The following is a 14188-nucleotide window of genomic DNA, read 5'->3' as shown; positions in this document are numbered from 1 at the left end:
GAAGGAAGAGGGGTGAAGGATAGGTCTAGGAAAAATTGTAGATTTTGAGAAAGTTACCCAGAACTGCAGATCAGGGGAGACTTTCCAGATGGGATGAGAAGGAAAGACTGATTCCACATCTACATACATACTCCACTAGCCACCATATGGTGCATGGCAGAAGGTACCCTGTCTCACTACAATAGTCTGAATAAAATTACTTGATAGTTGACATCAATCACTTGCCGCAACAATGTTGCCACATTGGCTACCAGCTACCGTTTGGTTACAGTTGACAACAAACAAGCGGCTCACTTCACAAATTATGTTAAACGTTTAACACAGAGCAATTTTTCTAGTGACTGGTGCAAGGTATGTCAGAAATGTTGGATACTCTGTCGACTATTGATTTAAAGTGACCAGTGACTGAACTGGGGAAGACGACCCGTTTTGTATCCCTGACTGTAAACTTGTGTCCTAACCCAGCCGAGAAAATTGTGGTCAGCAGTCTGCAGCAGTACTAATATCATGATCGCTTTGTTCATGGCGATTAAAGCTAACGCTTAAGGGTAAACTCAAGACAACAAAAACTCAATTTCAGGGCTGAAAGCAAATTAAAATTTCTCCGTTTCATTTGTTACCTGTAACTATCCTTACTCTAGCTGCACATGCTGCCATGTTAGAAACCAGTGAACAGTCCATGTGGGCACTTGTTCGTGGATTATAGATGACTGAGGCAGATTCCAAATGAAGAAATAGTGACAGGAAGAAAAATAAGACCAAATAGAACAGTCAAAACAATGATGAAAAATGATGCAGTAAAGTATTAAAAATAAAAAAATACATTTAAACCAATTAATTGAATGAAAATAATAATCACACTCTTTTGGTTAGATTTAGAAATAAAAATTTTGCTACATTGATGAGATTCAAACCTACGACATGCTACACATTAGATTAATCTGCCAACCATTGTGCTATGCCACAGCACTGCATGAAGTATTTATATATGTGAATGTAGTGACCCAGTTGCAACTATGAACTGCAACCTTAAAAATTTCAGTTTCACACAATGTAGTGAAAAGCTTATCTAATGTAAGATGATCTCTGTGAATATGATAACTATATGTATGATACTGAATCACACCTTGTGCTGAGTTATTCAGTAGTGTTTGGTTAGTGCTATGAATGAAATGTGTGTCTTTCATTAGCATTGTTAATGTGTGTTGTTTTTGGTGTAGCTATCGCGTGTCATGAAATACATAATAAAAGTGTCGGGCTCGTAATTCGGGATACAAATACATCAAGAAAGAATGCTGAACCAGGAATTGGAAGTGACTGGCCAATTTTGGTGGAGTTTGGCAACAGCAGACAGTTCAAGTGTGACGCTGACTACTCTTATTGGCGTTTGAAGTGCCAACTATCAAGTAATTTTATTTCAACTGTAGTCAGTTCCTTTTCCGTTCCATCTGCCAATCGATTGAGGAAAAAGTGAATGTCTATATGCCTCTCTATGAGTCCTAATTTGTCGTCTCTTATCTTCGTGGTCCTTACGCATAATGTATGTTGGTGCAATCAGAATTGTTCTGCAGTCAGCACAGTGTTCCTCAAAATCCCTCCAGGGATTCCCATTTGAGTTCCAGAAACATCTCCATAATACTTGTATGTTGTTGTTTCGACCTACTGTTAACAAATCTAGTATCCTGCCTCTGAATTACCCCAATGTCTGCTTTAATTCGACCCCTTGTGGATCCCAGACACTAGCATCCTATATGTGATGTCCATCACAGCTGAGCCACACTGTAGTAAAATCCACCCAACAAACGAAAGATGATTATTCGCCCTCCCTACCATGACCCTCACAAGTTTGTTCCATTTCATATCACATTGCAACGTTATGTCCAGATATTGAAACAATGTGACTTCATTCATGACACTACTAATGCTGGATTCTGGCATTATGGATTAGTTTTTCCAACTCATCTGCAGTAACTTATATTTTTCTACATTTAGGGTTAGCTGTCATTTATCACACCAACTGGGAACTTTGCCCAAGTCATCTTTTATCCTCCTAAATCACTCAACGATGACACCTTCCATACACCACAACATCATCAGCAAACAACCACAGATTACTGTCCACTTTGTCCATCAGATCAGTTATGCACATAGAAAATATGAGTAATAGCGCTCCTATCACACATCCCTGGAATGATCCTAATGATACCCTAGTCACTGATGGACACTCACCGTCGGGATAATGTAGTGGGTTCTATTACTTCAGAAGTCTTTGAGCCACTCACATGTCTGGGAACCTATTCCATGTGCTTGTACCTTTGTTAAAAGTCTGCAGTGAGGCACTATGTCAAATGCTTCTCGGAAATCAAGAAATATGGAATCTGGGTTTGTGAATTTTGTGATGGCAAAGTTAGAGGAGCAATGCATCTGCATTAAATTTTGCGTGAAACTCAAGAAAACCTTTACACAGACACACCAAATGATGCTGGGAGCCTATAGCGATGAGTGCTTAAGCCATACTTGGTCTTATGTATTATTCACACGTTTTAAAATGGCTTTACAAAAGTCAAAAATAATCCTTGTTCAGGACGCTCTTAGATGTCCCCTGATGACGCTTGTGTCAGGAACGTCAAAGAAATTGTGTGTGGCAGTCGAAGATACACTGTCTGAGAGATTGTAGAAGTATGTAACATTTCAATTGGATCATGTTATGAAATGACACAGCATCTTGGAATGCATTGTGTTGCCGCCAAGTTCATTCCACGGCTCATGAGTCAAGACCAAAAAAACTTTTGGATCTCACAAATGAGAATGAGATGTTCCTTGCGAGAATAGTATGACCCCTGCAGACTTCTTTTTATTTCCAAAGTTGAAAAGGATGAAGTTCTGCAATGGTAGATGAGATAAAAGAAAATTCGCAGACGGCACTTTATGCGACCCAGCAAGAGGTGTGTCAAGACTGCTCCTGGAAGTGGAAATGATATTGGGAGCAGTGTATCAATTGTGGAGGAGAGTAATTCGAAGGAGACAATCCATAGTAATTAAAAGATAAGCATAGAAAATTTTGTGGACAAAGTTTTGGAATTTTTTGAACAGACGTCGTATGACAAAAGGGCATGCTGAGTTGCCCATGAGCGATGCTTTGTACTGATTTGTGGACATAAACTTACTGGTCTCTATGAAACTGATTAGATTCAAACCCAGAATATGTTCAAGAATTCTGCAGCAAACTGATGTTACGGGTATTGGTCTGTAATTTCGCGGGTCTGTTCTTTCGCCCTTCGTATATACAGGAGACGCCTCTGTATTTTTTTCCCCAGTTGCTAGGTCTTTCTGCTGGGTGAGAGATTCACAATAAATACAAGCTAAGTAAGGGTCCAGTGCCATATAGCACTCTTTGTAAAACCAAATTGAGATTCCATCTGCAACTGGCGACTTATTTGTTTTTAATTATTTCAGGCGTCGGGGATGCTTACGAGGGTGGTTTGAAAAGTTCTTGAAACAGAATAGAAAAAATGTACTTATGTCACTGAAACTTTTTTGTTTTTCAATGTACCCTGCTTGTAGATTAATTCACTTGGTCCAACAGTGTTCCAATACCTCGATCCCATCTCGACAATGATTTTCCTCCAGGCCTATAAAATAGTTGTCAACTCAGGCTATCAATTCTTCATTTAAGTGAATCTTCATCCACAAAGAAAAATTTTAAGTTTAGGGAAGAGGCACGTGTGGCAACAATTCATACCTTAATTTGTGTAATTTTACCATGGCGATGGTACATGCATGCGAGCGTGCATTTGCTTGATGCTAGACGACTTTCTTCCTTATTAAACCTGGCCTTTTTCGCATATCATTTGTTGCAATTTGTCCAGAAGGTTAGCATAGTATTCTCCAGTAATTGTTTGCCCAGTGGGGAGATAATGTACAAACAGAATCCCCTTCTCATCCCAGAACACTGATGCCATGCCCTTCCCCGCTGAAGGAATTTGGTGGCGCATCCCAGAACACTGACGCCATGTCCTTCCCCGCTGAAGGAGTTTGGCGGCGGAGATTCAGCATTATTTCTACTGCCTTGATTATTGCTTTGTCTCTGGGGTATAGTAGTAAACCAAAGTTTCCTCGTGGTCACAAACCAGGACAAAAGATCTTGTTTGTTTCTCCTAAAACAGGCCAAACATCGTTGTGATATGTCCATTCTCATGCGTTTTTGACACAGCGTCAAGAGTCGCGGCACCCATCTTGTGAATACCTTTCAGATGACATCTGGCAAGCGTGAGCAATTTCATGCACTCTAAATTGGTGATCCTCCTTGATCATTATGCGGACTTTTGCAATGATTTCTAGAGTAGTGACACGTTTTGGCTGACCTATTCATGGATGATCATCATCTAAGCTCTCCTGACCAAATTGAAATTCATTTATCCACTTAGCAACAGTTGAAGACAAAGGAGCAGAGTCCCCTGGTGTTTTCTGGAAATCGGCATGAATGTCCTTCACTTTCATACCTTTCTTTATGAAGTATTTAATCACTGCTTGAATCTCGACCCGACCCCCCGTCCCGTACCGTCGCGTCTTTGCAGATCACTGCACAGGAACAACAACAGAGCCGTGTCACTGCCACAGCTCTCTTCCAAGAGCACTGACATGGGACGGGTTTACAGGCAACAGTCCAACGAATATCATGTGAACAACTTGTGCTAGTGCTGGCCTCTTGTGGTGATTGTTGTTAGGTGTCTTTGTGCTATTGTCAAATGACGGTATGTTTATATGATTCTCTTGCATGAATGATTTCTTAAATGCAAAATTTAAAACATTTATCTCCTACTGCCACACCAGACTGGTCAAGTGACTTGATGGAATTCTTTGACTCACTTAGTGATTTTACATAGGACAATAATTCCCCTGCTTCTCAGCCAGATCTTTTGCTGAGGTATGACAGTGGTAGTAACCTTTCCTTGTTGCCATTTGGCATTCTCTTTTGAACCAAGAGTGCAGTAGCTTTTCCTTCCTCAGTATTTTCCAAATTTCATTGTTAAACCGCAGTGGCTCTTTTGCATCCTTAATTCGTTTACTAGGTACAGACTTGTTGAGAGTGCAATTCACGATCTGTTTAAGCTTTGACCATAATCTCTCTACGTCCATCTTAATGGAACTAAGTGATGTCAGTTCTGTCTAAGTAAGATGCTAACATCTGCTTATCTGCTCTTTCTGGCATGAACATTTTCCTAGCCTTCTTGACTGATTTATTAATTTTTGTAACCTTAGTTGTTATGATGTTATCATGATTATTAATCCCCATCTCTATGCTGAAGTCATTGATGATATCTGGCCTGTTTGTAACTACAAGGTCTAAGATATTTCCATTGCATGTGGCATGGCAAACTAGGTGCTCAAGACAATTTTCGAAAACCACATTCAAAAGTGCTTCACAAGATTGACTGCACCCCCTGCAATGAAGCCATAGGCTACCATCTATACTCAGTAGACTAAATTCACCTCCAACTAGTATTGCATGATCTAGGTATTTACGTGCTACTGTCTGTAGACTTTCTGTGAATGGCTCCAAAACTGTCATAGCAGAACTGGGTGGCTGATTATCCATTAATTAACGGGATTTCACCTAGACTTGTTATACGCAACCAGATAACTTCACTGTCACAATCAGCTTTGACCTCAATAGAGACAATGGACACTCCCTCTCCTACAGTGTCTAACCTGCCTTTCTGATATATATTCCATTAATCACTAAATATGTCAGAGCTTTCTGCTCTCGGTTTCAGCCATCTCTCAGTCTCTGAGAATAATTTGAGTGCGATACTTTCCTGGATGGCAGTAAATTCGGAAACTGTGTTACAAGTACATTGACAACTGATAAAATTTTGACAATCTACACTGGAGTGAATTCAAAAGATAAACCTCAACCAACATTGAATGTATCTTGGTGATAAAGAGCCCAAATAAATAAATTGATGATTTTATTCCATTTCATCTGATTGAATGAAACACACACAGCATAACTACTCAGAAAACAACTATAGTGCTGATTACATTTACTATCATACATGTAGCACTCTGAGAACATTTCACCTTGTCATAGTAGTCCTGTGTTTTGGAACTAGGCAGTGCTTCATTTCACAAAGCGAAAGGAATAGCTTGTGTAAAAAACAAAAGAAGGGGAAATAGTGGTTGCTGGTGTTTTTAACATTATCATTCAATTTAGTTCCTATTGTGAACTTTGCAGCTAGGATATGTAAATGCTCTGAGACTGCTATTGATAATATCTTTATGAACAAATCTAGGGGAAAGACGTCATATCACAAAACCAATAGTAAATGGACTATCTGATCACGACGTGCAGCATCTTGTGTTAAATGTTGAAACTTGTCAGGATAAAAAAATATTAAATCTGAGTACAGGAGGATAATAAATAAGCCAGAAATTGAGGAATTCAGGAAATTGCTCAAAGACATGAACTGGAGAGATGTTTACCTGACTCAAATGGAAAATGCAAAGCATTTATTAATAAAGTTACCTCCTCTTTTGAAAATTGTTTTCCCCTAAAGGTAACTCAGATCACACAGAAGTCAAAAGATAAACCATGGATTATACAAGGAATAAAGATATCATGTGGGGCAAAAAGGAGACTGTATCTACTATCTAGGAACGTTTCTGATATTAGAATTGTAATGCATTACAAAGAATACTGCAAAATATTGAATCAAGTAATCCAGAAATCGAAGTAGCTTTATTAAGAGAAAATGATAATTGTATCGGGCAACAAAATAAGAACTGTTTCAGATATAGTGAAGACAGAGAGAAGTGGGGCCAAAAAGGAAGTGGAACAGATAGCTCTAAAAGTAAATGAGACTTTGGTAACAAGTGCATGTAGTGTTGTAAATCTCTTAAGCAAGACTTAATTTTTGTTACTGACGGCTCGGGGTTATCAGGTTCGGTGAATGGTGCAATGGAGTATCTGGGACCAGTCTTTGAAGAACATCGTGTAGAACCTATTCGAGGAACTTTGAATTCCAACCATTGCTTCTCAGTATACTTACTCCTTAATGAAATTTGTTGCAAGTTATATATCTATATTTCCAACAAGTAGCTCAATACATATTATCAATACTAGGAATAAGAAAAATCTACATAAAGACCTAAAATCACTTATGTTGGTCCAAAAGGGGGTCCAATATTCAGGAACACACATTTTCAATAAATTACCAGCAACCATTAAAAACTTGGTTTCAGATAAAGCACAGTTTAAACAGAGTTTGAATGACTTTTTGATAGGCAATGCCTTCTACTCTATAGATGAATATCCTAACAGAGACTGTTAGGCCAGCTTAAGTAAAAATATGTTAGATATAAGTTTTGACAGCACTTGGTTGCAACAGTCAATATTAAGTATTTTGTGTATGATAAATTTATTAATAGTGCATAACAATGTTTCATTCTGACAGCGTATTAATTCTGTAAATATTAGCTTTTCCAGTTTATTGTATTGTATTCACCTATTTTGACAATCTCATGACAAATGATCAGGGTAGTATTCATTATATTAAAATGTTTTGTGTTATACATTCTGACATGTTCCACACCCTCGAGAATCATCTCATTTTTTCGGTGTATGTAATGAAAACTGAATCAAATCAAATCCAATCACCATCTCTCATCATGTAATAACTTCACTTCTTCTTCTTCCCTTGTCGTCTCCTGTTTTTCCAGTACTCGTCCATCTCCTCCTCATGTTTTTCCCCCTTTATTCTATTCGTGTTGTTCTCAATCCCCTATTTCTTCTGCATTGAAAGCCTTTTATTTTTATTTACTTATTTTTTTTATTGAGGTGAGTCTCTACGGACTGCGTGGTAACAACCGACTTCACTCTAGTGTCCAGGTCTTGTTCTTGCTCCAGCTTTGACTTCCTGCCAGTATCTTCTGAGCCCCTGCAAGAAGTGCCTTTTTATGCTCTTCAGATAATGGTCCTCACTGTCTTTCGGATGTTGATGCCATGTTAAAACCTTGGTAGTTGGTCACCAATCTTCTAAATTTGTTCCTTTCAGGAATTTCTCTCTGAGATACCAATCTGCTTAAGATCTTTTTCACATTCTTTGAACCATCTCGGCCTCGTTTTCTTAGATGGGATGAAACTCCATATTCTTTTTGTTAGTCGATCACCGTCCATTTTCATGAGATACCATAAAATAACAATCATTTCTTCGTAATGGATGCTGTGATAGGTTCTGTCTTGCTGCACGAGTCCTCATTTGCTCTCATTCGCCATTGTCCATCGACCCATCTATTACCTTAGGATTTTCCTTAATATCCTACACTCACGCTTTTCCAGCCGCTCAGCTTACCTTGTCTATTCGTGGTCAAAGATTTGGATGCTTATAAGCCCTCAGGTTTTACAACTGTATTATAATGTTGGAACTTGGCCCATATACTCGTAGACTTTTTGTTATAAGTATTCTTTGTCAGTTGGTATGCTTGGTCTAACTTCCTCATCCCGACAATTGCTTCTTCTTTTAATCCATTCTCCAGGTGGATGACTTCACCGAGATACCTGAAATTCTTAACTCATCCAATTTTTTCCCAGGTTGGTTATCATCCATTCAGGTCCATCACAGATGTTCGTCATATGTTTTGTCTTTTGAATAGAGATCTGGAGTCTAACTTTTTTCAGCAATTTCTGACAGCCTATTTATCTTGTTGACTGCTGACTCTATGTTGTTAGCAAAAATGGCTAGGTCAGCCGCAAAATCTAAGCAGCCAATGCACACCCCTTTGTTCTTAGGACGAAGTCTGAACCACTCTTCATTTGTTTCTCCTTGGGCTAATAACTTTCTCCACTCTTGAATGACCTTTTCCAAGACACAATTGAAAAGGTTCAGGTACCTCACCCATAAATTTAATTTTTGACACTGTGTTAGTAAGAGTTTGTTTGATCAGCTTTCTTGATGTATTATCCACCCCAAACTTTTCCAAAATATTCATTACTGCCTGTCAGTCGATGGAGTCACATACTTTCTGAAAATCAACAAATATGACCACATAGTTATTTTTCCAATTTTTTTTGTACCTGATCATGTTCTTCAAGTTAAAGATCTGTTCTGCGCAAGAATCGCCCTTTCGGAAACCAGCTTGATAGTCCCCAATCAGTTGGTTACAATGATCTTCTATTCTATTCTGTATCACTTTGGAGAGAATCTTATATGGAACAGATACTAATGAGGTACCCTTATAGTTATTGACATTCTATTTATCACCTTTTTTGTGTATACGATGGATTAAAGCTGACTGCCATTCAGTTGGTATCATCCCAGCTCTCCAGATCTCCTCAAAAAGTTGGACTAGTATATCTAGAGTTTCATTATTTGCCAGCTTCAGTAGTTCCACCACTATTGAATCCTCTCCAGCTGCCTTATTATTCTTAAAGTTGTTGATGATCTCTTTGGTCTCCTCTTTACTAGATGGAGATGAGGGGTAGTTTGTGGATTGGGGCACATACAGGGAATCTTTCTTTCGGTTCATCACAATTAAGTAGGTTTTCAAAGTAACGAGACATTATCTTGCAGTTCTCTTTGTTGGTCAGGCCGAGTGTGGTGTGCGTACTGTAAGACCTTCAGTACACACACCATCAGATTATTTGACTTGTTGCTCTAACGAAGTAAGCGAGTGTCAGCAATATGTCTCGTGGTCTTATCATGGCATGTTTATCTTCTGCCATTAGGTCAGACGATAGAAATGCCACTTGCACACTTAGAGTAGCAGATTGATGGTGACCAACTTTAAATAGAACTTGATTAATTTTCACACACATTTATTAAAATAATAACAAATATAAAAATTATTTAACTTGGTTCTGGATGCTATTTACAATTGACAATCTGAAGTTCCTTTGGTATTGGTACGTTAATCTTATTCTTACATATATCTCGGATACTTGACAAAAGTGTCTATACATTTATCTTCATGGCTATGTATAGGAATATGGTAATCTTATTAGGCGCAGACTGGATCTTGACTATGGACTGGCACAGACAATTGTAGAACTCGTACAGACTGGTACAGACTAATGCAGACTGGTACAGACTAATGCAGACTGGTGCAGACAAATGCAGACTGACTGATCGAAGATCTTTACACCCGTTATAATACCTCGCACGTTCATGTATCACTGCGTGTGTGTGATGCGCGAGGAGAAAGTGTTCTATGTTAGCAGCAATCTCATTGGCTGCATTACATATTAATACGCGGATCGGCGGAAGCAGAATTTGGTCCGTCTCTATGGCAGCGCCATCTCGTAGTGGGGAGATGGACGAGTGCTGCGCCTGCGCTGTTGTGCTTAGCGGGGCGCACTCTAGTGGGAAATTTGTGTACACGCTGAATACGCGGAACTATGTACACAACACTGAGCTTTCCATTTTTGTCTCTAAAACAAAAACTAGGGGCTTGGTATCCTTTCAAATTCGATTTGAACGTCTGATAGAAGTCTCTGACATTGTTTATCTGGAAACGCTGATCGATCTGTTCTAACTGCTGTTTCTCATGCAGTAGAGTTCTGGCTGCATATTTTTGAACTTCATGGAATACATCAAAATCATCAGGTCTCCTGGTAGAGTTCCACTATTTCCATGCACTTGCTGTTTGGGCCACCACCTCACCACAAACCTCATTCCACCATGTATGATTCCTCTTTTTAGCTGTCAGGATTGTAGTATTAGCTGCTTGTTGGATCATGGAGGCAATGTCTGCCCATTTATGGGATTCAACTGTCAGTTACTGGTGGCATTGTTCCATTACGTTTTGATTGATTTTGAGCTTCGCAGTATCATATTTATGAAATTTATTTCCGGTTTTCACAGTCTTATTGAGAGGGATGAAATTAATTTTGATCTTGGAGAGGTGATGATCCTTTTACATTCAGTATGTTATCTGTAAAAAGGTTTCTTTCTATTATTTCTGATTGTTTGATGTTGTTTCTTTCTTATTTCTGTAATCCATGCAATCATTGATTGCTTCTTCCAGAACTACTCATTCAGTAGAGGTCTCTAAAAAAAGATTAATCTTCTTTTAGCCATTACTTCTGATATTTTCTCAAAATTTTTGTATATCTCCTCATTACTTCTCATTTTCCAGCCATCTGTAGCTTGTATTGCAACCATTATTTTCTAATAATGCTCCTTTGTGGAACCTCTGTTCTGTCCAGCTTATAGTTCATCATTAGGCATCCTCATCCATGTAAACATCCTGGTCATACCACTGTGGGATAGTGTTTAAATTTGTTTTTTTTAGTTGTACATTTCTTGTTGTAAATATCCTTTGTCAAACGATTTGCTCTCTCCAGTTTGCTGACTCTTGCATCTACTGTTAATTCTTCTAGTCCATTTTGTTGTACAGTTTGTCCAATATATTTAAATTTACTTACTAATGCTATTTTACATTTTTGTTTTTCTAAGAATGTTGATGCATTGTTTGAAATTGTCATCAATGTTGTTTTTTTGGCTGAAATTTTGGGACCAGCTCTCTTTGCTATTTCTTCCAAAAGATTTGTTTTAATAACTGTCTGTCAGATTTTTTGAAAGTATATCAGAATCATCTGCAGAAGCCAGGCAGTTTACCTTAATTCCATTTGTTTTTCGTCCTAAAACTATTGGTTCAATTTTGTGATTTTTTTCTCCAAATTCCAATAACTTTCTATTTTTTCTAGAATGTAGTGTTACAGTAAAGGTGATAAACTGTCCCCTTGTCTAACACCAGTTTTTATTTCAAATGGTTGAGATACTTCTCCCATAAATTTAGCTTCAGTCACCCTATTTGCTAGTGTTTTGAGGATTATGTTTGCTTTAACACAAAATTCTTTGATGATTTTACCCATAATTTCTCTGCCTACCAAATCAAATGTTTTCTTGAAACCAATACGTGATACTATTATTGGTTTGGTGATTAACAGTCTGTGGAAAATTATCAATTTTCTAATAAACATCTGTTCTGTGCAGGGTCTTCCCTTTCTAGAGCTCCTTGAGATTCTCCCAGTTATTTGTCTAAAGTTTCTACAACTCTGTCCAGAGAATTTTTGATAATATTTTGTATACCACTGGCAGAAGTCAGGCATCTCTGCAATTGTTGACATTTTGTGTGTCCCCTTTTTTTCATAGCTGTGGATTAATGCTTTCAATAATCTCTTCAGCTTTCCAAATGTTCTCAAACAGCAGTTGTAGATCATTTGTGTGTTCTGACTATTTCAATAATTTTGCTGTAGTGGAGTCTTCATTTGTTGCTTTGAAGTTTTGGAATGATTTGATGGCTTCATGAATTTATTGTTCTGTTAGTGGAAAATCGTCCTCCAGATGTTGTGGGACTGCTATTATATATTGCTACAATGTGCTGTTATTGTTATTGTTGTTGTTGTTGTTGTTGTTGTTTGGTTGCCTGTTCTTCAGCACTATCTTTCTGTTTCGTTTATCTATTTGCCGCCATTTTAGCCCATTTACCGGTATTTTCAGCTTGTTCTTCACTTATTTGACCTTTTGGTGGCTCCTCTTGAAGAGATCTTATTTCTCAGCATTTAAAATTACATCATCTGCTGCTCTTTCGCATCTGAATTTCATCATGTCCAGTCTAGTTTTTTCATTCATTTAACCATCCATCTTCCATGACTCAAGATCCTAAATTATCATCCTTATTTCTTGAACAGTCTCATTTCTCTTTTTACATTTTCCAGATGAAGAAACTTTTGGTCCTCAAAGCTAAGATTAGTATCAGTTTTTTTATTTGTTTCTGCCTATGGCTGCTATATCTCTTTAGTTAGAATATTTTCTCTCTCTGTATTTGATTATAGTCTAAGTCTGAATATTTTTATAAGTACATTTATTGCTGTAGCAATGAGTAAAATAAATTGTATTGCACTGCCTGTAGCATGTAGCACCATTTTGACTGTTAGTCCTCTTGCTGTACAAAAAGTAGCTTTGATGATTACTTAATGCAAGTATTTTGTAAGAGCTGTGGAATGGTTAGTATCTGTTTATATTTTTCTGATTAATTCAAGCTCATCAATGCACATCCTGTGTTAAGGAAATATTTGCACTGAATTTACTGTGTGTTAAATATAAGCAGTGGATCCATTGGGGTAGTCTGTTTGGTAGAAATATGTCAAGGTGAACAAAACAGGAGATGGTGAAGGAAGAGAGGGAAAAGATCAACATTTGCTTCTCATCAGCAATATAACTGGGTTGAAACATTCAGTGAAAATTATCTGTGACAGGAAGTTGTCAGAAATACATTTTTTGAAGAAACTTTATGTTTGTATAAGCATTTATTAAATTTAAAAATTGGATTTCATGTGTTAATACAAAAGGTAATGTTTTGCATTGCAGGCATGCTGAACCTGTCAAAGATGAAGAATCGGCCAATGATTCTTATTGGAGGATAACAGTATGTATAACTTAAACTTGAGATTCTTGAAAATAAAGCTAGTCAGTATTTCTTAACAGTACTGATTTAAATACATCTAAAAGATCGCTGTTACCTAAATGAAAGTTGACGAGCAAAGTCTTAGTGGACATTTGTATAAATTTGTCATAGGTGTTATTTACAAGAAGAGTAAATAGTTTCAATAGGAATGTGGTGAGACATTTAACAAATGTGATGACCACACATTAATAGGACCTTGTAACATTACCATTATGATATTAGTAAGCTTTTATGTAAATAACAGAAACCCTGTCTCTATGTTGCCACGTATAACCCTCTTACTAAAATTTTGTTTAGTTTCCAAATAAAATACACTGTGGACGGATAGTCCTGTTTATAGGAAAAGATAATCAATAGAGTTATCCTTCTTACAGGATTTACCGTGTGTTGCGTCTAATGGATAAGTAAATTGGACTATTCACTTCTTTTCCTAAGATCTTACCCAGTGGCTAGATAGAAACACAGTATGAATAATAATATACTGAAGCTAGGACAACTCATTTCCAAGTTCATTTAGTGGTTTAAAACATGTACTTAATGGTCACCAACCTATCCTGGCAATGAAATAGTGAAGTATTGGAGAAGCAGAAATGTGAATTTTGCCTACTTTCTTGCTACTGTTTAGTTTGGCTCTTCGAATAAATTACCCCACTTAAACAATTTTGGGCTACATCTTTATACATTATGATTTAAAAAAAGAAAAAGCCCAGTAGATAAC

At 37.5% G+C, this 14188-nt stretch overlaps 1 protein-coding gene across 1 annotated transcript in view; it reads left to right on the top strand.

The window, feature by feature from the left end:
- Positions 1-13429, top strand: part of LOC124575367 (molybdenum cofactor biosynthesis protein 1-like) — a 73176-nt gene extending 59747 nt beyond the window's left edge. The window contains exon 7 of the mRNA XM_047131172.1: positions 13374-13429. Coding sequence (XP_046987128.1) covers positions 13374-13429 — 56 coding nt within the window. The remainder of the gene's footprint in view (positions 1-13373) is intronic.
- The last annotated feature ends 759 nt before the right edge of the window (positions 13430-14188 follow it).

This window comes from Schistocerca americana, unplaced genomic scaffold (assembly GCF_021461395.2).
Source record: "Schistocerca americana isolate TAMUIC-IGC-003095 unplaced genomic scaffold, iqSchAmer2.1 HiC_scaffold_24, whole genome shotgun sequence".
Taxonomy (NCBI): domain Eukaryota; kingdom Metazoa; phylum Arthropoda; class Insecta; order Orthoptera; family Acrididae; genus Schistocerca; species Schistocerca americana.
Note: the sequence above shows the minus strand (reverse complement) of the source record. Positions and strands in the feature narration are given on the sequence as shown.